This window comes from Salvelinus fontinalis, chromosome 5 (assembly GCF_029448725.1).
Source record: "Salvelinus fontinalis isolate EN_2023a chromosome 5, ASM2944872v1, whole genome shotgun sequence".
NCBI classification, from domain to species: domain Eukaryota; kingdom Metazoa; phylum Chordata; class Actinopteri; order Salmoniformes; family Salmonidae; genus Salvelinus; species Salvelinus fontinalis.
This window is the reverse complement of record NC_074669.1, coordinates 1156442-1182943: the sequence shown is the minus strand read 5'-3', so window position 1 is coordinate 1182943 and position 26502 is coordinate 1156442. Positions and strand designations below refer to the sequence as shown.

General features: G+C 43.9%; 1 protein-coding gene across 1 annotated transcript; it reads left to right on the top strand.

Moving 5' to 3' along the window:
* Window positions 1-8791: 8791 nt before the first annotated feature.
* Window positions 8792-26502, top strand: ap4e1 (adaptor related protein complex 4 subunit epsilon 1). The gene is made up of 22 exons (XM_055922044.1): window positions 8792-9119; window positions 10040-10111; window positions 10446-10569; window positions 12591-12664; window positions 12776-12897; window positions 13278-13437; window positions 13725-13891; window positions 14162-14235; window positions 14359-14481; window positions 14683-14792; window positions 15320-15459; window positions 16206-16318; window positions 16596-16711; window positions 16951-17135; window positions 17594-17714; window positions 17928-18039; window positions 18768-18918; window positions 21043-21286; window positions 22026-22637; window positions 22842-23032; window positions 24124-24287; window positions 24452-26502. Exons 1-22 carry the CDS (start codon window positions 8979-8981, stop codon window positions 24622-24624), a joined length of 3489 nt encoding a protein of 1162 aa, XP_055778019.1. The 5' UTR covers window positions 8792-8978; the 3' UTR covers window positions 24625-26502.

Sequence of the window (26502 nt, the reverse complement as noted above, 5' to 3'; positions counted from 1 at the left end):
TGACTGACACTATTTATTTATTTTTTATTTCACCTTTATTTAACCAGGTAAGCTAGTTATTTCACCTTTATTTAACCAGGTAAGCTAGTTATTTCACCTTTATTTAACCAGGTAGGCAAATTGAGAACACGTTCTCATTTACAATTGCGACCTGGCCAAGATAAAGCAAAGCAGTTCGACACATACAACAACACATAGTTACACATGGAGTAAAACAAACATACAGTCAATAATACAGTGAAAATAAGTCTATATACAATACGAGCAAGTGAGGTGAGATAAGGGAGGTGAAGGCAAACAAAATATATATATAAAAAAATAAAAAAAATATAAAAAGGCCATGGTGGCGAAGTAAATACAATATAGCAAGTAAAAAAAATAACACTGGAATGGTTGGTTTGCAGTGGAAGAAGGTGCAAAGTAGAGATAGAAATAATGGGGTGCAAAGGAGCAAAATAAATAAATACAGTAGGTAAAGAGGTAGTTGTTTGGGCTAAATTATAGATGGGCTATGTACAGGTGCAGTAATCTATGAGCTGCTCTGACAGCTGGTGCTTAAAGCTAGTGAGGGAGATAAGTGTTTCCAGTTTCAGAGATTTTTGTAGTTCGTTCCAGTCATTGGCAGCAGAGAACTGGAAGGAGAGGCGGCCAAAGGAAGAATTGGTTTTGGGGGTGACCAGAGAGATATACCTGCTGGAGCGCGTGCTACGGGTGGGTGTTGCTATGGTGACCAGCGAGCTGAGATAAGGGGGGACTTTACCTAGCAGGGTCTTGTAGATGACCTGGAGCCAGTGGGTTTGGCGACGAGTGTGAAGCGAGGGCCAGCCAACGAGAGCGTACAGGTCGCAGTGGTGGGTAGTATATGGGGCTTTGGTGACAAAACGGATGGCACTGTGATAGACTGCATCCAATTTATTGAGTAGGGTTTTGGAGGCTATTTTGTAAATGACATCACCGAAGTCGAGGATTGGTAGGATGGTCAGTTTTACAAGGGTATGTTTGGCAGCATGAGTGAAGGATGCTTTGTTGCGGAATAGGAAGCCGATTCTAGATTTAACTTTGGATTGGAGATGCTTGATGTGAGTCTGGAAGGAGAGTTTACAGTCTAACCAGACACCTAGGTATTTGTAGTTGTCCACATATTCTAAGTCAGAGCCGTCCAGAGTAGTGATGCTGGACAGGCGGGCAGGTGCAGGCAGCGATCGGTTGAAGAGCATGCATTTAGTTTTACTTGTATTTAAGAGCAATTGGAGGCCACGGAAGGAGAGTTGTATGGCATTGAAGCTCGCCTGGAGGGTTGTTAACACAGTGTCAAGAGAAGGGCCAGAAGTATACAGAATAGTGTCGTCTGCGTAGAGGTGGATCAGAGACTCACCAGCAGCAAGAGCGACATCATTGATGTATACAGAGAAGAGAGTCGGTCCAAGAATTGAACCCTGTGGCACCCCATAGAGACTGCCAGAGGTCCGGACAACAGACCCTCCGATTTGACACACTGAACTCGATCAGAGAAGTAGTTTGTGAACCAGGCGAGGCAATCATTAGAGAAACCAAGGCTGTCGAGTCTGCCGATGAGGATGTGGTGATTGACAGAGTCAAAAGCCTTGGCCAGGTCAATGAATATGGCTGCACAGTACTGTTTCCTATCGATAGCGGTTAAGATATCGTTTATGACCTTGAGCGTGGCTGAGGTGCACCCATGACCAGCTCTGAAACCAGATTGCATAGCGGAGAAGGTATGGTGGGATTCGAGATGGTCGGTAATCTGTTTGTTGACTTGGCTTTCGAAGACCTTAGAAAGGCAGGGTAGGATAGATATAGGTCTGTAGCAGTTTGGGTCTAGAGTGTCTCCCCCTTTGAAGAGGGGGATAACCGCAGCTGCTTTCCAATCTTTGGGAATCTCAGACGACACGAAAGAGAGGTTGAAAAGGCTGGTAATAGGGGTGGCAACAATTTCAGCAGATAGTTTTAGAAAGAAAGGGTCCAGATTATCTAGCCCGGACAATTTGTAAGGGTCCAGATTTTGCAGCTCTTTCAGAACATCAGCTGACTGTATTTGGGAGAAAGAGAAATGGGGAAGGCTTGGGCGAGTAGCAGAGGGGAGGGCAGTGCTGTTGACCGGGGTAGGGGTAGCCAGGTGGAAAGCATGGCCAGCCGTAGAAAAATGCTTATTGAAATTCTCAATTATAATGGATTTGTCGGTGGTGACAGTATTTCCTATCTTCAGTGCAGTTGGAAGCTGGGAGGAGGTGTTCTTATTCTCCATGAACTTTACAGTGTCCCAGAACTTTTTTGAGTTTGTGTTGCAGGAAGCAAATTTCTGCTTGAAAAAGCTAGCCTTGGCTTTTCTAACTGCCTGTGTATACTGGTTTCTAGCTTCCCTGAAAAGTTGCATATCACGGGGGCTGTTCGATGCTAATGCAGAACGCCATAGGATGTTTTTCTGTTGGTTAAGGGCAGTCAGGTCAGGAGAGAACCAAGGGCTATATCTGTTCCTGGTTCTAAATTTCTTGAATGGGGCATGCTTATTCAAGATGGTGAGGAAGGCATTTTTTAAAAATATCCAGGCATCCTCTACTGACGGGATGAGATCAATATCCTTCCAGGATACCTCGGCCAGGTCGATTAGAAAGGCCTGCTCGCTGAAGTGTTTCAGGGAGCGTTTGACAGTGATGAGTGGAGGTCGTTTGATCGCTGACCCATTACGGATACAGGCAATGAGGCAGTGATCGCTGAGATCTTGGTTGAAAACAGCAGAGGTGTATTTGGAGGGCAAGTTGGTTAGGATGATGTCTATGAGGGTACCCGTGTTTACGGAATTGGGATGATACCTGGTAGGTTCATTGATAATTTGTGTGAGATTGAGGGCATCAAGCTTAGATTGTAGGATGGCTGGGGTGTTAAGCATGTTCCAATTTAGGTCGCCTAGCAGCACAAGCTCTGAAGATAGATGGGGGGCAATCAGTTCACATATGGTGTCCAGAGCACAGCTGGGGGCAGAGGGTGGTCTATAGCAGGCAGCAACAGTGAGAGACTTGTTTTTAGAGAGGTGGATTTTTAAAAGTAGGAGTTCAAATTGTTTCGGAACAGACCTGGATAGTAAAACAGAACTCTGCAGGCAATCCTTGCAGTAGATTGCAACACCGCCCCCTTTGGCCGTTCTATCTTGTCTGAAAATCTTGTAGTTAGGGATGAAAATGTCAGAATTTTTGGTGGTCTTCCTAAGCCAGGATTCAGACACGGCTAAAACATCTGGGTTGGCAGAGTGTGCTAAAGCAGTGAACAAAACAAACTTAGGGAGGAGGCTTCTAATGTTAACATGCATGAAACCAAGGCTATTACGGTTACAGAAGTCATCAAAAGAGAGCGCCTGGGGAATAGGAGTGGAGCTAGGTACTGCAGGGCCTGGATTCACCTCTACATCACCAGAGGAACAGAGGAGGAGTAGGATAAGGGTACGGCTAAAAGCTATGAGAATTGGTCGTTTGGAACGTCTAGAACAGAGTAAAAGGAAGTTTCTGGGGGCGATAAAATAGCATCAAGGAATAATGTACAGACAAACGTATGGTAGGATGTGAATACAGTGGAGGTAAACCTAGGTAATGGGTGATGATGAGAGATATAGTCTCTAGAAACATCATTGAAACCAGGTGATGTCATCGCATATGTGGGTGGTGGAACTGAGAGGTTGGATATATAGTGAGCAGGGCTAGAAGCTCTACAGTGAAATAAGCCAATAAACACTAACCAGAACAGCAATGGACAAGGCATATTTACATTAAGGAGAGGCATGCTTAATCGAGTGATCATAAGGGTCCAGTGAGTAGAGGTTGGTTGGGGGCACGGCGATCCAGACAGCTGGCCGGGTGGCTGGCTATCGGTAGCAAGATAACATAGGATGGAGGTCTGTTTTTATTTTATTTATTTTTTATTTTTTTTGTCACCTCGTTCGTTTCTGTCGGTAGATTAGTGGGGTTCCGTGTGGTAGAGGGGATCGATCCAATTGGCAAAATAGATATAGTGACCCAGGAAAAAAGAAAAAAAATTGTCCGGTATATTTATTTAGATAGCAGCCGATAAGACAGCTAATAATTAGCAGATGGGTATTCAGAAACGTCGCAATGGAAAAGCCTGTTGAAACCACCTCGGACAATTACGTCGGCAGACCAGTCGTGATGGATCGGCGGGGCTCCGTGTCGGCAATAAAGGGTCCAGTCCAATTGGCAAAAGAGGTATTGTAGCCCAATAATTCGCTGGTAGGCCTCTTCGGCTAGCCGGCAGATGGGCCTAGCTCGAGGCTAGCTCAAGGCTAACTGGTGCTTGTTTCGGGACAGAGGTATTAGCCAGTAGTAGCCACCTGGTTGCAGCTAGCTAGCGACGATGATCCGGTGTAATTGTCCAGAGCTTGCGTCAGGAATCCGGTGATGTGGTAGAGAAAAAGCAGTCCTATATTCTCTGGGTTGATATCGCGCCTGCAGACTGGCAGGTATTTGCCCGAGCTGAAGCTGGCTGGTGTCCGAGTTAAGGGCGAAGACCGCAGCAGTGGCTAACTGACTACTAGCTAGTAGCTAGTTATCTGGCTAGCTTCTGATTGGGGTTACGGTTCTAAAGTATAAAAAATAGCAGATCCGTACCACATTGGGTGAGGCGGGTTGCGGGAATGTATATTCAGTTCCAAGATGGAAAGTGAAATTAAAATATATACGAAATGTATACAAAAAATACGAGGACTATTTACGCGGGACAAGACAAGACAAATACACGTCCGACTGCTACGCCTTCTGGAACTACACTAGATAACACCTAGCTAACATGATGTTCACATGACTGACACTAGATAACACCTAGCTAACATGATGTTCACATGACAGACACATGATTATACAACACTTTGTGATTTGTCACAGTCTTTGCACTGAAATGGTTTCTCCCCATTGTGAGTCCTCATATGCAGTTTCAGTAGGTACTCACTTATTTAAATTCTTAGACTTTTGCACTCCTGTTGATGCAATTCTTCTGATGATCGTATTTTGATAATTTAGTGTAATTATTATATTATAGTTTAGTGTGTATACACGTTACGTTATACCAGAAACTATTCACCTACACCACACTAAGGTAACACAATACATTTTGATTCTCGATTTAGTATTTTTTTATTATGTTGTAGTTGCCTTATTTAGGATTTGTCTGTGATTTGAAGTAAATTCAAAAATAAAACAAATAATATGTTTTTACATACTTTATGGCAATGATGTCCATGATGATTGGACAATTTAAGTTTTGTAGAAAAAACTAGAAGTGGAATCACCAATCGGAACTTCCTGAATCAAAAACAATGGCTAGTGGTTCTTGAGCAGCGTAGCTAATAACAATCATTTCTCCCACCTATCCCTTTACTCCCCAAAATGTCTCAACTACTGCTGCTTAATGTGTTTATCAACGAAAACTTTACCGCAAATCCTTTGGAGATATCCGTGGTTGTTAAAAAAAAAAAAAAATCGCAGAGTACCAGGAAGACATCTCCCGTTTGAAACGGGCAAATGCACGTTTACGAAGACTACTGGATTTGGTTTTTAAACCGGAGATAAATGCGCATAGATTAGCAAAAGCGTGTTTGTGACTACGTCTCCGCTATATGACATAAGTAGATACCCTATGTCTTGTCTCTTTTCGGCCTTTCATCAAACGTCATCCTTTCTTCTTAGTTCCAAACCTCCAGCAGCTCGCTGTCACTCAAGAGGTTAACACACCATTGAGTTGCCTGATCTGAGATGTGAAGTCTATGGAAAATGCTTGGCGACAAGGCATGGTTTGAGAAGGAAGGCATTGGCAACTCTGGCACAGTGAAGAGAGACCATACATGTGCGAAACGTGGACAATCTTTTGCCATGAACTGCTACCTGAGGATACATGAAGATTCACACGGGGGAGAGACAACGATGCTGTACTGCAGTGTTCGTCAACTAGGTTTGGCTTCGGGACAATTTATTTTGAATGAATAGTTGGCGGGATAGAACATAATTAGCATATAATATTAGCACAATTAATAGGCCTACACTACAAATGTAACAACATTTAACACATTTAATTAGTACATAATACATTCAGTGACAATAAAATAATTTCGATCTGATTTAAGTTCATAAAATCACCAATATCTCTTAAATTATTATTTTTTGTTTATTTCTCTGTGCGTTGATTGGTGGGGAAAAACAAGTCTATGTAGCCTCCTGTAGTCCACTACTTTTTTAAATGTCAACATTCGTTCAGAACAATTAGCTTGATAGCAAGAGAACATGTCCCTCTCAAAAAGTATCAAGAAGAAAGGTGGATAATGAACATCGAAGTTTCAGGGAAGAATGGACAGAGAGATATGCATTCATCTTACCATCTTTCTCAAATGCCAAGCCAATGTGTCTTATTTGCAATGAAAATGTCACTCTTTACAAAGAATTCAATCATTCATTCATTATGAATCTAAGCATGGTACTTTCAAAGTGGCCTTCCCGCCCCAGACAGAGGCCTTCCCGCCCCAGACAGAGGCCTTCCCGCCCCAGACAGAGGCCTTCCCGCCCCAGACAGGACTTCCCGTCCCAGACAGAGGCCCGACGCAGAAAAATTGAAGCATTAACTACAAGCTACAAACACTACAGCAGAATCCTCCTTTGTGGCCTGACCCAACAACAGAAGGTCACACGTGCCTCCCTAAAAGCATCCTGGATTCTAACCAAACACAACATACCCTTCACAGACGCAAGAGTTATTTAAAAAGTGCATGGTGACAGTTTTGGAGGAATTGGCTACAGATAAGTCTATGGATAGCATTATTGCATCTGTCAAACAGGTGTCCTTGTCTGCGTCAACAGCCGGCATGGACACGTGGTCCGGCTGTTGACGCAGACAAGGACACCTGTTTTTAGAAATGTTTGCAAATATATAGAAAATTAAATACACAAATACAGTATGTAATTTACATAAGTATTCAGACTCCTGAGTCAATACTTTGTAGAAGCAACATTGAAGGTGATTATAGCTTTGAGTCATCTTGAGTATGTCTGTATCAGTTTTGAGTCAACTTGAGTATGTCCCTAAACCACACAGCCTATGTGTCCAACGAGACACCAGAGATGACACCTTTAACCGGTGCCCTACTCTGAAAATCATAGCTTTCCACATCATACGTCAACATTTTGTAGAGCCACAGAGCTTTCTCTTTTTGCACTTTCGACACACAACATCATACCGCTCCTGGTCACTCTGACCGATTACACTTTACACAATTCGTCCTTCACAATCTTCAGGACCGCAAACGGGTCATCCAAAAAAAAAACATCCTTGCCTATGAATCGCACTCCAACCATAAACTGCTGTTCATTTCCAATCTTAGGCCTTTTTTACAAAAAATTTCTTCACCATCGTCCACTCATTCTCACCAACAGTCCTCACACCGAGAGAATTGCACAATACTTCCGCCCTTGCTTCCAAGGCTCTTTCGTCTCGGTGGGACCGATATATACACAGGTGGGTGCCTTTCCAAATCATGTCCCATTCAATTGAATTTACCACAGGTGGACTCCGATCAAGTTGTATAAAACATCTCAAGGATGATCAATGGACACAGGATGCACCTGAGCTCAAGTTCGAGTCTCATAGCAAAGGGTCTGAATACTTATGGAAATAAGGTATTTCTGTTTTTTTATTTGTAAGAAATTTGGTAAAAATTCTAAAAACCTGTTTTCGCTTTGTCCTTATGGGGCGTTGTGTGTAGATTGATGAGGAAAATGTTTTATTTAATCCATTTTAGAGTAAGGCAAAATGTGAAAACAGTCAAGGGGTCTGAATACTTTCCCGAATGCACTGTATAAAGTGGGTGAAACAATGTGTAAAAGTTATTAAAGTGTCCAGTGTTCAATGACTCTATGTACATAGGGCAGCAGTCTCTAAGGTGCAGGGTAGGGTACTGGGCCGAGGCTGGCTAGTGGGGACTACTGTCAGTCTAATGGCCTGGATATAGAAGCTGTTTCTCAGTCTCTCAGTCTCAGCTTTGATGCACCTGTACTGTCTCCACCTTCTAGATGGTAGCGGGGTGAACAGCCCGTGGCTTGGGGGGCCAAGCCAAATTGCTTCAGCCTCTTGAGGTTGAAGAGGTGCTATTGCGCCTTCTTCACCATGCTGTCTGTGTGAAGGGACCATTGCAAGTTGTCAGTGATGTGCTGGTCTGAGGAACTTGAAGCTTTTGACCCTCTCCACTGTGGCCTTGTCGATGTCTGCAGGATGAAGTTGGTGAAAGGAAAAAGGTAAAGAGGGATACCTAATCATTTGTACAACTAAATGCATTCAACTGAAAGGTGTCTTCTGCATTTATCCCAACCCCTCTGAATCAGAGAGGTGCCTTAATCGACATCCACGCCATCAACGCCCAGGGAACAGTGGCTTAACTGCCTTGCTCAGGGGCAGAACAAAATATGTTTTACCTTGTCAGCTCTGGGATTCACTCCAGCAAACTTTCAGTACTGGCCCAATGCTCCTACCCGCCAGGCTACCTGCAAAAACTTGCAGTCGACTGCAATCAAAACTTCATGACCTTTGATCACATGGTTTTTGTAAGTTCATGCAGTCGGACAATTTTTATTACCATAATGCAACACACTTTGAAAGGCGATGACCATCTTCACTAAACTGATCCACTCGAACTTGCCATATACTGAAGTTAGGTTGTTGACGTTTGATCGATTCCAATAAAGTTTTGTTGAAAAGACCGGAAGTGACATCACCAAACGGAACTTGCTGAATCAAAACAATGGCCGATTGGAGCTAGCTAACGTTACGTTAAAAAAAAACATGAATTCTAGTTTCAACTGTAGATAAACAGGTGTGCGTTATTTAAGACAATATCAGTGTTATGAGCAAATGATTCACTAGGTGTACTTTACGAGCAAGAAGCTAGCTGTTTGCGGCCTGCTTTGAGCGTCGCCATGAGTGATGTTGTCGAGAAGACTCTGTCTGCTCTCCCGAGCCTCCTTTCGCTAGACTCGCAGGCTGGAGCTGGGAAACTTTCCCCCTCCTCCAAATTAGGGAATCTGATCAAAGGAATCACTGAACTGACATCCAAACATGTGAGTACCGTAGCCAGCTGTCTGGCCAGTTGTCTTACACGTTATGGTCAGCATCGATGCTGACAGCAGTAACGTTAGCATAGCTAAAATTAGGTGGCTAACGTTAGCTATCTGTACCCTTTCGCTACATTTTGTGGTGTATTAGTATCTAGCTAGTGCCCACAGCTACCTGTCTAGCCACAATTAACCACCCTGAAACAAAACTGTAATTATTTACTAGTGTCCCCTGTATTAGTAAAAATGTGATCGATACATGTGGATGATCTTGTTCCTGTAGTGTTTGTAAACACCCTGGTAGGTTGATTAGTAACCTGAACCAGATTACAGGCACTGGTTACAGTGAGAATCTTCCTCTTGATGAAAACCAGTCAATATTCAGGTCCCCAAGAAAGTAGACCTCTCTGTTTACATCACATCACACATGGTGGCCAATAGCAACACCCCAAAAGAAAATGCTATAGATGTGCCAAGTGAACCTGCAACCACAACACTTCAATAACACTTGACATAAGCTCTTCTCTAAGCATTACAGGGATATGGCTCTGAATATATACAGCAACACCTCCCCCATAAGCCTTCCTGTCTCTTCTATAAATGTTATATCCTTCTATTGCTACTGCTGTATCATCACGGTAATTATCTAAGTATGTCTCAGAAATGGCTAATATATGAATGTTATTTGATGTTAGCAAGTTATTGATTTCATGAACCTTATTTCTAAGGCTACATATATTATTATGGGCTATTTTCAGCCATTTCCTGTGTAGCTTATCAGAGATAGACATTGATATGAAAAAGAGCAAAACGAAGACCAGAGCCTATGCAGGCCCCACTACACCTGCAGGCCCCACTACACCTGCAGGCCCCCACTACACCTGGCCCTCACTCTATACAAACATCCCCGTTGTCTTTATTTCCAGGAGGAGGAAAAGCTTATTAAAAAGGAACTGGCGTCTATCAAGGAGCAGGTAGCATCTCCCAACACCACCATGGTAAGTCTCACTTCCGCTTCCCATCAGAGAGCAACACAGAGAGGCATTGCAATGTGTCTGTAAAAAATTTAAAAAACGAACCACTCTGACACTGTTTGTCTTTGTCGACAAAGACATGAATCTGTCATCACTGAGGCAGATTTATTGATCTGTTTACTTGTATTATATGTGGAGTGTTTTACTAGTACCCTGGTAACGGCTTTCTTAATAATTGCACCAGAGGGGAACCAAAACACTGTATTTTAACACTGTATTGAATTTAATATTTGGACATTCTTCTCAGTCAAATGGTTGCCACGTGAAGTAATGTTGATGTATAATAATGTAATTTCAGCGTCAGATGAAGGAAATAATGGTGAGAGCCATCTACTGTGAGATGCTGGGTTACCAGGCGTCCTTCAGTTACATTCACGCCATCAAGCTGGCCCAGCAGGGCAGTGTCTTGGAGAAGAGAGTGGGTACGTTCCATAGACATACACATTCATAGGATGGGTACGTTCCATACATATTCATAGGAGGGGTACGTCCCATACACATACATATTCATAGGAGGGGTACGTCCCATAGACATACAGTACCAGTCAAAAGTTTGGACACGTCTACTGATTCAAGGGTTTTTCTTTATTTTTACTATTTAGTGAAGTGAAGACATCAAAACTATGAATTAACACATATGGAATCATGTAGTAACCAAAAAAGTGTTAAACAAATCAAAATATATTTTATATTTAAGATTCTTCAAAGTAGCCACCCTTTGCCTTGATGACAGCTTTGCACACTCTTAGCATTCTCTCAACCAGCTTCACCTTGAATGCTTTTCCAACAGTCTTGAAGGGAGTTCCCACATGCTGAGCACGTGTTGGCTGCTTTTCCTTTTTTCTGCGGTCAAACTCTTCCAAAACCATCTCAATTGGGTTGAGGTCGGGTGATTGTGGACACCAGGTCATCTGATGCAGCACTCCATCACTCTCCTTCTTGGTCAAATAGCCCTTAAACAGCCTTGAGGTGTGTTGGATCATTGACCTGTTGAAAAACAAATGATAGTCCCACTAAGCGCAAACCAGATGGGGTGGTGTATCGCTGCAGAATGCTGTCGTAGCCATGCTGGTTAAGTGTACCTTTAATGCTAAATAAATCACTGACAGTGTCACCAGCAAAGCACCCCCACACCATCACAACTCCTCCTCCATGCTTCACGGTGGGAACCACACATGCCGAGATCATTCGTTCACCTACTCTGCATCTCACAAAGACATGGCGGTTGGAATCAAAAATCTCCAATTTGGACTCATCAAACCAACGGACAGATTTCCACCGGCCTAATGTCCATTGCTCGTGTTTCTTGGCCCAAACAAGTTTTCTTCTTCTTATTGGTGTACTTTATTAGTGGTTTCTTTGCAGCAATTCAAACATGAAGGCCTGATTCACGCAGTCTCCTCTGAACAGTTGATGTTGAGATGTGTCTGTTACTTGAACTCTGTGAAAGCATTTATTTGGGCTCAATTTCTGAGGCTGGTAACTCTAATGAACTTATCCTCTGCAGTAGAGGTAACTCTGGGTCTTCCTTTCCTGTGGCGGTTCTCATGAGAGCCAGTTTCATCATAGCGCTTGATGGTTTTTGCGACTGCACTTGAAGAAACGTTCAAGGTTCTTGAAATGTTTCGTGTTGACTGACCTTCATGTCTTAAAGTAATGATGGACTGTCATTTCTCTTTGCTTATTTGAGCTGTTCTTGCCATAATATGGACTTGGTATTTTACCAAATAGGGCTGTCTTCTGCATACCACCCCAACCTTGTCACCACACAACTGATTGGCTCTTCCAAAACCATCTCAATAAGGAGGAAAGAAATTCCACAAATTAACTTTGGAAATGGAACACCTGTTAATTGAAATGCATTCCAGGTGATTACCTCATGAAGCTGGTTGAGAGAATGCCAAGAGTGTGCAAATCTGTCATTTAAGGCAAAGGGTGGCTACTTTGAAGAATATCAAGTCTAAAATATATTTTGATTTGTTTAACACTTTTTTGGTTACTACATGAGTCCATATGTGTTATTTCATAGTTTTGATGTCTTCACTATTATTCTACAATGTAGAAAATAGTAAAAATAAAGAAAAACCCTTGAATGAGTAGGTGTGTCCAAACTTTTGACTGGTACTGTACATATTCATAGGATGGGTATGTTCCATAGACATACATATTCATAGGATGGGTATGTTCTATAGACATACATATTCATAGGATGGGTATGTTCCATAGACATACATATTCATAGGATGTTATGTGTTCATATGATATTTATATAAATAATCGCTATGTTATATTCTCCTGGAATGACTTACTGTACCATTTTATCATTTTGATTTGGTAACGATTCAGAAAGCCTAGCTTTACTGTAACACATTTTATTAAAATTCAAACGATTTAATTTTTTTAATGTGTCCAATAGTTCTGTTGATTTAATCTGTGTCTCCAGGTTACCTTGCTGTATCCTTGTTCCTTAATGAAACTGATGAGTTTCTGCTACTCCTGGTGAACACAGTCTTAAAGGTGCATTTTCAACCCTGATTTGTTGTCCTTGTGGTTTCCACATGCAGTAGTTGAATGAATATTGTAAGACGTTGTTGTTGTTTTATAGACTTGGTGTTGTTGTTTTGACAGGATCTGCAGAGTACCAACCTGATCGAGGTGTGCATGGCTCTAACTGTCGTCAGTCAGATGTTTCCCAAAGATATGATACCTGCCATCCTACCGGTGGTGGAGGAGAAACTCACACATCCAAAGTAAGGACTTTAATATTACATACGGATCCTTATACTTTGCTCAGTCTCACTTTATGGGCAAATGTGACTTAAAGTGCAGTGAGTGAGTCATTAGTTTGGTGTGTGATCTCTGTAGGCATAGAACCCACAACATTGCTGTTGCTTGTGTTATGACAACTCTACGATTTGCCCATTTTCAGAAAATCTTTTTTATTTTATTTTTTTTATTCTGAAACTTAATGTCCTCAGAGAGACAATACATCTTGCATCGGTCATAAAACATATCACATCTAAAAATGTAAAATAAATAAGCACAATATATTTACAATCAAATAGGCGGTAGGGTAAGTGCAGTTTCATAGTGTTAAGAGCAAATTGAACCAACTTTTATCTGTCCACAGGGAGATCATCCGGAGGAAAGCAGTCCTGGCTCTGTACAAGTTCTACCTGATCGCACCGAATCAGGTGCAGCACATCCACAGCAAGTTTAGGAAGGCCCTGTGTGACAAAGACCCTGGAGTCATGACAGCCTCTCTACACATCTACCTACAGCTCATCAAGGTACTTCCTGTCACAATTGCATCATTTTTTCATCCATATCACTGGGGGGAAAAAGACTTGAGATAACTAGGCTCCCGAGTGGCGCAGCGGTCTAAGGCACTGCATCTCAGTGCAAGAGGTTGTCACTACAGTCCCTGGTTCGAATCCAGGCTGTATCACATCTGGCTGTGATTGGGAGAAAGTACAAACATTTTGTTTTTAGTTGTGCCACGTAAGTACAGACTATACTAGCCAATGTGGTATCCTATAAGACTATAAGCAACTTGCTGTTTCCCCAATATCTCCAGGAGAGCCCAGAGAGTTATAAGGATCTGACCGGGAGCATGGTAACCATCCTGAGGCAGGTGGTAGGAGGTAAACTCCCCCTGGACTTCAACTACCACAGTGTTCCTGCTCCCTGGCTTCAGATACAGCTGCTCAGAATACTGGCCTACCTGGGGAAGGAAGACCAGGGGTACAGTAATATATCATATCATTCTATATATGTTTCTGTCCACCCCCCCTGACCCCCTCACATTCTGGTGTCACCTGATTGAGTACAACTCTGGGCCTGTTAGTCCTGGACTAAGAAGCACTTTCTATGGAGATTGTTCATGAAGCTTTTTAGTTCAGCTGTTATCTGGGAGACTGGCCCTATAATCGTTGTCTATTTAGGTGAGAGTTTGTTGTAGTTTCAGAAGGGCAACTCTGTTTTCTAACTAAGATGTTCCTCTGGGTTTTACAGCACTAGTGAGGTGATGTATGATGTACTGGAGGAGTCGTTAAGAAGAGCAGAGATGAATCACAACATTACTTATGGTATGTTCATGCGTGTACCTCACAAGGTGTCCTCTACGAGACTTGTCAGAACACATCTGCCCTGCATGCACAGACATTGTTACACACCCATGCTTTTGGTTTAACTTTCTTGTTATTTTCCAGCCATTTTATTTGAGTGTGTGAAGACCATCTATACAGTTCATCCTAAGTCACAACTGTTGGAGAAAGCAGCGGAATGCATCGGGAACTTTGTCCTATCGCCTAAGATCAACCTCAAATATCTGGGTAAGATCCCTCCATGTTCAGTGTGGTCAGAAGTTGGGCCTAATTCCTTTTTTACATGATGTTAATAGTGATCATAGGACATCATTAAAACCAGTTTACAAACCACAACTGTTTTGTACTTCAGTTGTATTGACGTAATTGAAAGAACTTGCCTGCTGGACACTCCTGTAGTGAGTAATACATGTGTCTGTGTGATCTCAGGTCTGAAGGCTCTGACGTACGTGGTGCAGCAGGATGCTAACCTGGCCCTGCCTCACCAGATGACCATCATAGAGTGTCTGGACCACTCTGATGTCATCATTAAGCGCGAGGTGAGTCATCATAGTGTCTGGACCACTCTGACATCATCATTTAGCGCGAGGTCAGTCGTCATAGTGTCTGGACCACTCTGACATCATCATTAAGCGCGAGGTTAGTCGTCATAGTGTATGGACCACTCTGACATCATCATTAAGCGCGAGGTCAGTCTTAGTGTCTGGACCACTCTGACATCATCATTATGCACAAGGTTAGTCGTCATAGTGTATGGACCACTCTGACATCATCATTAAGCATGAGGTGAGTGAGGCAGGAGATACCATGGTGTGGCAGGGCTTTGGCATTTACTGTACTCATAGGTGGGGTTGCAAACTTCTTCTTGATGTTTTTCCCAAAGTTCCCAGGTTTTCAATAGATCTCAGTTGGAGGATTCCCGGAATAAGTAGTGAGTGAACTTGGAATCCCTCTACCGGGATTTATGGGGGAAAAAACTGGGAACTTTGGGAATGTTTCCAGAATTTGACAACCCTTCTTGACGTTTCAATCAATATGCCCCCCCTTCCCCTCCTCTCCCCAACAGACACTGGAGTTACTCTTCCGCATCACCAATGCCCAGAACGTTACAGTGATCGTCGAGAAGATGCTTGAGTTTCTCAGGCTGACCTGTGACGACTACAGCACTATAGACCTCGTGGGGAAAGTAGCAGAACTAGCTGAAAAATATCCTTTCATTATTAAGTCTTGACCATGGGAGCTGTGGACATTATGCTATGGAAATGGGTTTACTTAGGACTAGCTAGTAGCTACAATCAAATGCGTTCATGATATTTCTGTTGGTTTCTCTCTGCTGATTGCAGGCCTGACTAACAAGTGTATCAGTGAGATCTGGAGAAACCCAGAACTGCTGGACCTGAGACTATGATAATGGGACAGACAGTTTTGTATCTGTTATTTTTTTGGTAATTTTCTCCCCTTTTTCTCCCCAATTTCATGATGTCCAATTGCGATCCAATTACGATCTTGTTTCATCGCTGCAACTCGGGAGAGGTGAAGGTCGAGTCATGCGTCATCTGAAACAGAACCCTCAAGCTTAGCTTCTTATCACCCGCTCACTTAACCCGGAAGCCAGCCTCACCAATTTGTTAGAGGGAACACCGTTCAACTGACGATCGAAGTCAGCTTGTAGGCGCCCAGCCCGCCACAAGGAGTCGCTAGAGCGCGAAGAGCCAAGTAAAGCCCCCTTGGCCAAACCCTCCTCTAACCCGGACGACGCTGGGCCAATTGTGCACCGCCCTATGGGACTCCCGGTCAAGGCCGGTTGTGACACAGCCTGGGATTGAACCCCAGGCTGTAGTGACGTCTCAAGCACTGCGCCACTTGGGAGGCCAGGTTGTATCTGTTCTGTTGTTGCTCTTTCATTTCATGGCACCAATCCCAATGGTCTGTTGTTCCTATAACCACTCTACGTATGCCCCAGACCATGTCTGGTTCATCCAGACTATGAACTCTGTGTTCTCTCTGGGGGGAGACGTGATGCAGCCTGACATCCCTAACAACTTCCTTAGACTACTGGCGGAAGGTATGTTAACCAAAGAACACGCTGGACCTGGTGCGTTATGTTTTCAGATGATACTAGTGATTGACATTAATTCCATTTATGTCAGGTTGGGGTCAAGTCCATTTCAATTCCGGAGGCAAACTGACATTTACGTTTTTCACATAAAAACATTTAGGGAAATTAGAATTCAAATGTGACTTGACTTCCCAAATGGACTTAATTGAATATAATTGACCCCATCCATGGTTTACATGCAGTAATTGATTCCAGGTGTTAATGCCTGCCTCTGCTGCTCCAGGTGTTGATAATGTGGAGGACAAGCAGCTGAGGATATTTGCTGTGGACTCCTATGTGTCCTTGCTACAGGGGGAGACGGCCAAGCTGCCCCAACGCTTCCTACAGGTCATCAGCTGGGTCAGTACACTGTCCTGGATACTGCTAAAATGATTTAACTCTGCTTCCAGTTTCAATGGAAGCCATTTTTATTTAGATTGTTTCTTAAATGAAGCAGGGATGTGATTTATTCCTGATGAATAATTAATTCCTACTTTCTCATATCAACATTCAAATAGACTTACCCCAAACCAAAGAAATCTAACTTCCTGATCACCTCTGTGATTTTCCCTGGTCCCTTCTTCTTCCACCTACTGTAGGTGCTGGGTGAGTATTCCTACCTGAGAGAGGAGGACTTAGACCCAGGCAGCGTGATGAGACTGCTGGCCAGACTACTGGACCAGAGACACGCCTCTACTGAGACCAGGAGCTGGGTACTGGGGGCCATGACCAAGCTGTGCTCCAGCCCAGTGTCTTTGGCCCTGGCCAGGAATGTGTGTGAGAGGTACTTGTCTTCCCTGTGTCCCACAGTCTGTTTGGGCTAACATTCCACTCGGTGTCACGTTTTTGATTTTAGTCATTTAGCAGACGCTTTTATCCAGAGCGACTTACAGGAGCAATTACGGTCACGTAAGGGCACATCAGCATTTTTTTTTTTTACCTTGTCGGCTCAGGGAATCGAACCGGCGGCCTTTCGGTTACTGGCCCAACGCTCTAATTGCTAGGCTACCTGCCACCTCATATATTACACAGAGTAGGAGTGGGATGTTAGCACAAACCCGGGCTGAATTTCAGGCTAATTTCCTACGCTCACACTTCTCACTAGCTGGTTTTGCTAGTAGTGGGTCTTCTGAAGATGTTTTCTTCTTGCAATGAATGTGATAGGTATGTTTATTTTAAATTTTTTACCTGCTTTAGAGGAATGTACTGACTAAGTCACTTTGTAATTTGATTTAAATGCAGGTACTCTGGGTCTCTGAATACAGTGCTCCGGCAGAGGGCCCAGGAACTGATGATCCTTAGCCAGGATACAAAGCTCCGAGCCAGGGTACTGCCAGCCGAGGGAAAGCTAGAAACCCTGGAGGTACACTACCATCTATCAGCAAAACTTGCACTGCTACCCCACGGAACATCATTGGCTCTATAAAGAAAATGTTTATATTTTTTATTTCAACTTTATTCAACCAGGAAGTCTCTCTGGCCAAGAGCAGATCCCAAAGTATTGAACTACTTAATATTTGCAGTTGATCTAATCATTTCCTGTCTGAGTTGGCTGTGGTGTTGTTTCATTCCTCAGGTAGACTCGTCCCTGTCCTTCCTGGATGGCTATGTGTCTGAGGCGTTGGCTGCTGGGGCAGCTCCGTACAAATCTCCTCATCAGAGGCAGGAGGACCTGGTCCAGGAGAAAGGTAACAAGTTGACGTCCTCCACTTTGTTGTTTTACGAGAAAAATATTTGTAATTATTTACATTTTTTATAATTACTTCCTGTGATCACATGTTGGTAAAATGACTGTGGCTGGCTGACTGTGGCTGGCTGACTGTGGCTGGCTGACTCTGACTGGCTGACTCTGACTGGCTGACTCTGACTGGCTGACTCTGACTGGCTGACTCTGACTGGCTGACTCTGACTGGCTGACTCTGACTGGCTGACTCTGACTGGCTGACTCTGACTGGCTGACTCTGACTGGCTGACTGTGACTGGCCTGTGTCCCATACCAACACACTGACTGCCTACGCCACTCCCTTGGACCTCCGTGTTGTCTTGCTTTGGCTTCCTCATTTGCCTAGTTGACACACACTACCTTTTCATCAAGGTCTATGTATGTTTGACTGTGGCTGACTGACTGTGACTGGCTGGCTGGCTGGCTGACTGTGGCTGGCTGGCTGACTGGCTGGCTGGCTGACTAAGTCGCTTTGGAAAAAGTGTCTGCTAAATGGAGTGTGTTATGTTTCGTTTTTTGACACAAAAGACATTTCACTACCCAGACATGTCAAATCCAGTCCATTTACATATTCAATGTTATTGTCTGTTTTTAATATGGCTGCTGGTAACATTGGCTGCTGGTAACATGGCTGCTGTATGACAAATGACTTCTCTTGGGGATAAATAAAGTGTTGTCCCATCTCTTTCTCAGCTCTGAGCCTGGAGCCCTATGGTCTGTCCCTGCCGGTCAGTCTGTCGTCCTGCAGCATCACAGACAGACTGACAGACAGACGGTCTCCTACTCTGCTCTCTATGAGCTCAGGCCTGTCTGGAATTAGCACTGAGCTATCTCACCAAGAAGGGTATGTTCTCATCACTCCCACAATGTCCACTAATGAGGATGAAATAAGACAATTGAATTTGGCTTCAACTATGCAAAGAAAAGTATCTATGGTTGTCAGTGTATAGCTCAGACGGACTAACTCACCACTGGTACTTTGGGGTTTTGGGTTATATTAGTACTCCATGTTATTTCAACCAAGAAGTATCATATACACTGAGTCTACAAAATATTAGGAACACTTTTCTAATATCGAGTTGCACCTCCTCCTTGTGCCCTCTGAACAGCCTCAATTAGTCAGGGCATGGACTCTACAAGGTGTCGAAAGCATTCCACAGGGATGCTGGCCCATGTTGACTCCAATGCTTCTCCACAGTTGTGTCAAGTTGGCTGGATGTACTTTGGTTGATGAACCATTCTTGATACACAAAGGGGAAACTGTTGAGCGTGAAAAACCCAGCAGCGTTGCAGTTCTTGACTATAAAATATTGATGATTTGTTAAAGTAGTGAAAAAAAGCTTCCTCTGTTTCCTAACCTCAGGCTGCACACCCTCTTCTCTCATCAAGTGATCATATTCTCACCCATCAGACTATTCTCAATTTAATCTTGTCTGTAAAATTAGTTCCGATTTTAGAATGGCCCATTTTATCAAATGTACAGGAGCCGGGGGGAAATAAATGTTGTCTGTATGCACTTGAATAGCGAATGGAGGCCACACGTTTTCCCGCCGGTGCGTTCTGTAGGCTACTTCGGTTTTATAGCGGAGCATGTGCTTAATATGAGCAGCTGAGAAATAAATAGAATAAAACCCTTATTTCACTCCAGGACCCAATCCCTTTTTGAGGAGGATGCTCTCGCAGGCGTGACATGCTCAACCGTTTTATCTCACTAAACTGTTGACAGCCCGTCTGCGCGCTAAAAGGTAATGTGTCACCCAATTAATTATAAAAACAATTCATTTTACTAGGCGAGTCAACATCAAATACAGAAATTCACTTTAATTGTAGGCTAACTCGGTAAGCCGCCCTGCACAATCAAAGAACCAACAGCATCGCTTTGGCCTATACGTTCTACAACGTTCTACATGTTTAATGTTGGAGTATAGGCTAAACCAATTAAGTACCAAAGACATCTTGAGTCCGTTTTGTGTAATATGCGCTAGGCTATTTATTTATTGTATATTTATTGTATAACGGCGCAATCATAATATTTGGTCTCGGGCTCATAAGCCTATGCTTATTATGCTTATGCTCTAATATGGTTATGGTTGTTTTGAATGAATCATCACCTTTAGAAAGCGCTGTCCATGTTGTTGTGTTGGGCTTTGAAACAACATCCACAACAACCATGTTTTACACTGTTTCAACCTGCTGTTGAACTTCATTCTTCAAGTTGATCATCACAGTGAGGTGAGTAAAAAAAAAAAAAATATGATAGGCCTACTGTTTTAATAATAAGTTTTAGATGTGATTTTCGATTTGATGTCAGAGTGGTTAGAGGGAAAGTAGAGCCCTGAATACCAAGCCATTAGGACCTGATGGTAACAATAGAGCCCTGAGTACCAGGCCATTAGAACCTGATGGAGGGACAGTAGAGCCCTGAGTACCAGGCCATTAGGACCTGATGGAGGGACAATAGAGCCCTGAATACCAGGCCATTAGGACCTGATGGTAACAATAGAGCCCTGAGTACCAGGCCATTATGACCTGATGGAGGGATAGTGGAGCCCTGAGTACCAGGCCATTTGGACCTGATGGATGGACAGTAGAGCCCTGAGTACCAGGCCATTAGGACCTGATGGAGGGACAATATAACCCTGAGTACCAGGCCATTAGCACCTAATGGTAGTTAGCAAGTTGGGTACTACCAAAGCATGTCCAGAGTGCATAAGAGGAGATTACAATGACTCGGCGGTCATGTGTAATTTTACTGCGGTCATGATACATGACTGCCGGTTTGGTGGTAATAGTCACCGCAACAGCCCTAGACTCAGTGTATAATGAGAACAGTATTGGTCCAAGAACAGAGCCTTGAGGAACATTGACATTTACCATAGATTGTCAGAGGAATTTAAACCAGACTGATGACATGTTCTTTGATATAATCTTGTAGAAGACCCAGGTTAGTATCCCAATGTTATTTCAGCTCTACCACTCTGAAGTTGGACGGGGTGAAGAGGGTGTGGGGGAAGGACGGGTACCTGGCCCAGCAGCAGAGTGCAGGAGAGACCCCAACCTCCCTAGTGGAGCTGCCCAGTCCCCTGCTGTCCCCTCAGAGCCCACCCTCCCAGACACAGAAACCCTCCTCTGGACCTGAGCCTGACCAGGAGAAACGGCAGCTGGCCTCGTCGCTCTTTGTTGGCCTGGGGTCCCACAACTCTGTGTGTCTTGTGAGATTACCTTCTACTGTTTGATTGGCAATGCTTAATGAACAATCAGCCAATCAAATGTATTTAAGGCTTTATTTAAACCCTTTTACATCAATAGTTGTCAAAGTGCTTTACAGTAACCCGGCCTAGACTTCAAAGCAGAAACATACAGGTGCTTTAGCTATCAGCTCACGCCTGAGTACTGTTTTATTATTTATTTATTATTTAAAAAAAAAATGTTTTTACCTTAATTTAACTAGGTAAGTCAGTTAAGAACAAATTCTTATTTGTTGCCTGAGTACCTTTAGACATTAGCTGAGTGCTGTCAGACATTAGCTGAGTGCTGTCAGACATTAGCTGAGTGCTGTCAGACATTAGCTGAGTGCTGTCAGACATTAGCTGAGTGCTGTCAGACATTAGCTGAGTGCTGTCAGACATTAGCTGAGTGCTGTCAGACATTAGCTGAGTGCTGTCAGACATTAGCTGAGTGCTGTCAGACATTAGCTGAGTGCTGTCAGACATTAGCTGAGTGCTGTCAGACATTAGCTGAGTGCTGTCAGACATTAGCTGAGTGCTGTCAGACATTAGCTGAGTGCTGTCAGACATTAGCTGAGTGCTGTCAGACATTAGCTGAGTGCTGTCAGACATTAGCTGAGTGCTGTCAGACATTAGCTGAGTGCTGCCAGCTATTAGCTCACGGCTGAGTGCTGTTAGATATCAGCTGGTACTGTTCAATATCGGCTGGTACTCTCCCCAACAGATGGGCCGAGCCGAGCCGGCGCCCCGACACTTCAGAAGGAAACCCAGAGGGGAGTCATCAGGCGCCAGCGAAGGCTCCTCTGACTCCTCCCACTCGTCTCGCAGCGCTGCCGTTGACAACCTTCTGCTTAGCAACCTACTGGACTCGACCACTGTGGCCTCAGAGGGGGGTGCTGCTACCACCACCGCACCTCAACAGATCTCCCAGAGAACACTGGACCATACCACTAGCAACGGTAGCCCCCATGTAGAGGAGACGGAGCAGAGAGTAGAGGCAGGAGGACCTCTCTCTCTGATCAGGGGAAATGGCATGGTGGCTGTTGTACCGCCCACATACACACAGACAGACCCACAAACACAACAAGATCTACACCCAGCTCCAGCCCTAGATATAACCAGGGACCTCCCTCTCACCTCCCACTTGCCAGCAGAGCTCTCTGGGCTGGCCCGCTCTGAGTTCACCCCCCTCTGCTCGGAGCAGGACTCCAGCCTGGCTCTGTCAGCCTGTAGAGTGTATAAAGAGGATGCCTTAGTGTTGCTGGTCTTCATTTCCAACAACACTGACTCGGCGCTCCACCAGATGGCGCTGCAGCTCACCTGCAAGGAACTGGAGGTATGTTTTATCCAGACTGGCCTTAACAACAAGGTTGTTTTTCAGAAATCCTGGTTGGAAGATCCCGGAATCAAGACAGAAATACCAGAGGATCCTCCAACCGGGATTTAGAAAAACCAGGGATCTTTGTGAAAGTTTCAGGAATTTTGCAGCCCGTAAATCATGTCAAATTGATGACTCTATCATGTTGTTTTCCCCCCTCAGATCTCCTGTATCTCAGGTAGTCCGTTAAAGGAGGTTAAGGGTCACAGTGTGTCGGTTTGTCTGCACACTGTTGTCATGAAGAGAGCCTCAGTCCAGGTGGAGCTGGCTGGGTTACTGTCCTACCAGAGACCCCTGGGCCAGCCCCAGGCAGCACAGTTCTCACTGAGCCTCTCCCTGAAACACTTCCTCAGGTAAAACTACAGCTATCTGTAACTGTCAGTACTGTCTTACAGGTTACCCTGAATCCTAACCTCTCGTGGACAGACTATGTGAACAGGAATGGTACTGTAGAGCTGTCATAATGCAACAACAAAGTGGGAAAACATTTTTTTCACTCAGTCACTACTCTTAAGTCGTTCTGGATAAGAGCGTCTGCTAAATGACTCAAATGTAACGACAGGGATGCGTGAGAACTAGCAGCATTATTTCCGGTGCTTTGGACAAATCACGATTTCTCAGGTGTTGGCATCTTTTGAATTTCTGAAGTGGAGGGGACAGTTAGGCCCATAGACTTGTCCATAACTTTTAAAGAGAGAGAGGTCGGAGCACTTTGTTCTGGTTCCGATCCTAGTTCTATCTCTCCTCTTAACACGTATGGACCCAGAACTTAATGACATGAGACTTTTTAGTCCTGGGTTAACTGAGATGACCTGAATACAACTCCTGCCCCTACTTCACAGGTCAACTCCTGCCCCTACTTCACAGGTCAACTCCTGCCCCTACTTCACAGGTCAACTCCTGCCCCTACTTCACAGGTCAACTCCTGACCCTACTTCACAGGTCAACTCCTGCCCCTACTTCACAGGTCAACTCCCGACCCTACTTCACAGGTCAACTCCCGACCCTACTTCACAGGTCAACTCCCGACCCTACTTCACAGGTCAACTCCCGACCCTACTTCACAGGTCAAGTCCCGACCCTACTTCACAGGTCAAGTCCCGACCCTACTTCACAGGTCAACTCCCGCCCCTACTTCACAGGTCAACTCCCGCCCCTACTTCACAGGTCAACTCCCGCCCCTACTTCACAGGTCAACTCCCGCCCCTACTTCACAGGTCAGCTCCCGCCCCTACTTCACAGGTCAACTCCCGCCCCTACTTCACAGGCACTATGGCAACAATTCCCATCTGACCTATCATAGGGCAAGATGGAGCTACCACCCTATTGCTTACATCCAATTCTCTCAGATCTACACCCAGTGCCTAGGGGGCCTCTGTTAGCCACTACTACTTCCTGTGTGTGCACACTGTTGACATTCTACTTCCTGTTTGTGTTTATGCAGGCCGTTGACTGTGTCCACAGGGGATTATGGGAAAATGTGGTTGTCTTTCTCTCATGACTTGAAGCAGAACCTTCGACTGGTAACAACAGAACACCAAGAACCTCTGACGGCCACACTGGACGCGCTGAAGGGCAAACTACACCTCCACGTTGTCGACATCATAGGTCAGCAGGTGGCACGCTCTCGTCTTAATGCTTTAACCCAGCCCTGAGCATTTAGAAAATCTCATGCCTATCATAATACTGTGATTGTACATCTTACTGTCATACACTGTTAATACCACTCCATCATGAAGTGGGTAACGACCTTTTAATCCTTTTCCTTTTAGGGTCGGAGGGCATCGTGGCGTGCCGGCTGCTCCAGGGTCAAGGTCAGGGTCAGCCATGTCTGCTTCACTGTCGTGTCCACGCCGACTCTCTGGCCGTGTGGCTGCGCTCCCCTGTCCCTGAGCTGCCTGACTCCCTCCTCTACCACTGTCAGAAAGCCCTGACGGAGACCTGAGCCAGGCCGTGTCTCATTCCAGGAAGTTGTTCCCTTCCTTCTGCTTTCGTTCACCTCACTGATCTTTTTTTTTTAAGTTATATGGCAGCGACTAAGGATGCGTTTAGACAGGCAGCCCAATTCTGATCATTTGTTTTCCACTAATTGGTCCAATCCAATCAGCACTGAAGAGAAGAGAATTGGCCTGCCTGTCTATTTGGTTTACACCTGCCCAGTTGATTGTCTCATCGGTGAAGGAGAGTCAACAAGGACGAAGTGGAGGAAACCACTTTATGGAATGAAGTGCAGCCCAGCGCTCACAGGCCCCAAGCACCACCACTGAGGGGCCAACTGAAGTACATAGAATCTCCTCATTGAAGCAATCACACAGAGACATACAGTGGAAAACAGCTGATGTTACGTGTCCTTGTCTTTGCAGTACAGTGTTTGCTATATATTTTTCTCAACGGTGATTTCACGTGGTTTCATATTTTTTATGCTCATGTATTTATTGCGTTTTTAACGGGAACAACTAATTGTTCTTATCGCTTCACATAGCTCTTTGTGAAAACGTGAGCCGTGAACCTCAGAAGGAACTAGTGGAAAGCGTGCTCTGTATTAGACACCCTCTGGAAATAAACAAACTTATTAAATGAGGAGTTCAGTTGTCTCTCAGTTCTACAAGCTTTGACTTGACTTAATAAGCTTCCCTATCTGTGTGAGAAGGAAGTCCAGGAAGTCTAGAAGTCATGGGATTCTTGGCCATGTTTCCCATTTTATCTTTTACCTGATCATTGGTCTTATTGGTCTCCTTGACTGTTTCTCTCTTCCTCCGCTCCCACTTCCTCTTCCTCCTCTCCCCCTCTTCCTCCTCTCTCCCTCTCTCTTGTAGCTATGACACTAGTTGAGCTGCTGTCGAATGGCTCACAAAAGCTTCAGTAGTTAATTACATTATCAATATTTGGAAAGGTATTATCAAGGCAGAAATGTTTCAGTTTAGCAGTACATGTTATACTGAACTGTCATTGTCATGCATGTTACGTTCTCCAGACGCTGTATCTAATAATGATCTAACAGTATGCATTTGATTGATTTCCAATTCACAGGCAAGAGCTGAAACCCAGGAGTCATCGATGATTATATTTTTATAACAATGCAGCATTTCAAACTTTTATTTATTGGATATTCTTATAGAATATATTTGGTTATCTTGTAAAATACAAGATAAAAGAGCTTTAAGTCAAAACATTTTTGCTTCATGTGTTCCCCTCAGATATCAGTTAGTCTAACGTTAATCTATTCCACTACACACGTCCTCCTCATGCTTGCTGTGCGCCATAGTCAGGGGACAAAGTTCATCTGTTAGTTTTCAATAATATTCAATGTGTGTTCAGATGCACATTATTTTTTGCCTTTTTAGTTTTGTAAAAGCTTGAGTGCTAAAAGTGGATACTTTTAAAAAATGGAATTGAAGAATTGTATGTAATTTGAACGCTAACACAAAGATAACCAACCAAAAACACCTTATGCTCTGATGCCAAGGAGACATGTTCATTTTGTGCCTGTAGTACAAAGAGACCTGTGTACTTTAGTGCCTGTCTGCAGTTCTGCTTACTTTAGTTAATAAACCTGACATTTAACCGTTTTACTCGTCTATTTAGGTAATCATTCATTACCTTGAACATACAACACCAGTAACCATGTGAAAAGAAGTTTAAGATTCAAGACTTGAGGATAAAACACTTGTATAAAATTGTTTGTATCATGTGCATAACAACTGTAACCATTTACTCAATAAAATAAGAATTGTGTATAAATATCTTTGTAAAAACATTTTATGACGTTTTTTTTTTTTTTACTAGAAATTGTAAATGTACAATAAAATAAGTGTGCATGCTT

What these genes read in the sequence shown, in the direction of transcription:
- ap4e1 (XM_055922044.1), top strand. Translation starts at nt 8,979, where the DNA reads ATGAGTGATGTTGTCGAGAAGACTCTGTCTGCTCTCCCGAGCCTCCTT. An exon ending in TCACCTGCAAGGAACTGGAG is followed by an intron (nt 22,638 to 22,841) that starts GTATGTTTTATC and finishes TTCCCCCCTCAG; the next exon opens with ATCTCCTGTATCTCAGGTAG. An exon ending in CCACGTTGTCGACATCATAG is followed by an intron (nt 24,288 to 24,451) that starts GTCAGCAGGTGG and finishes TTTTCCTTTTAG; the next exon opens with GGTCGGAGGGCATCGTGGCG.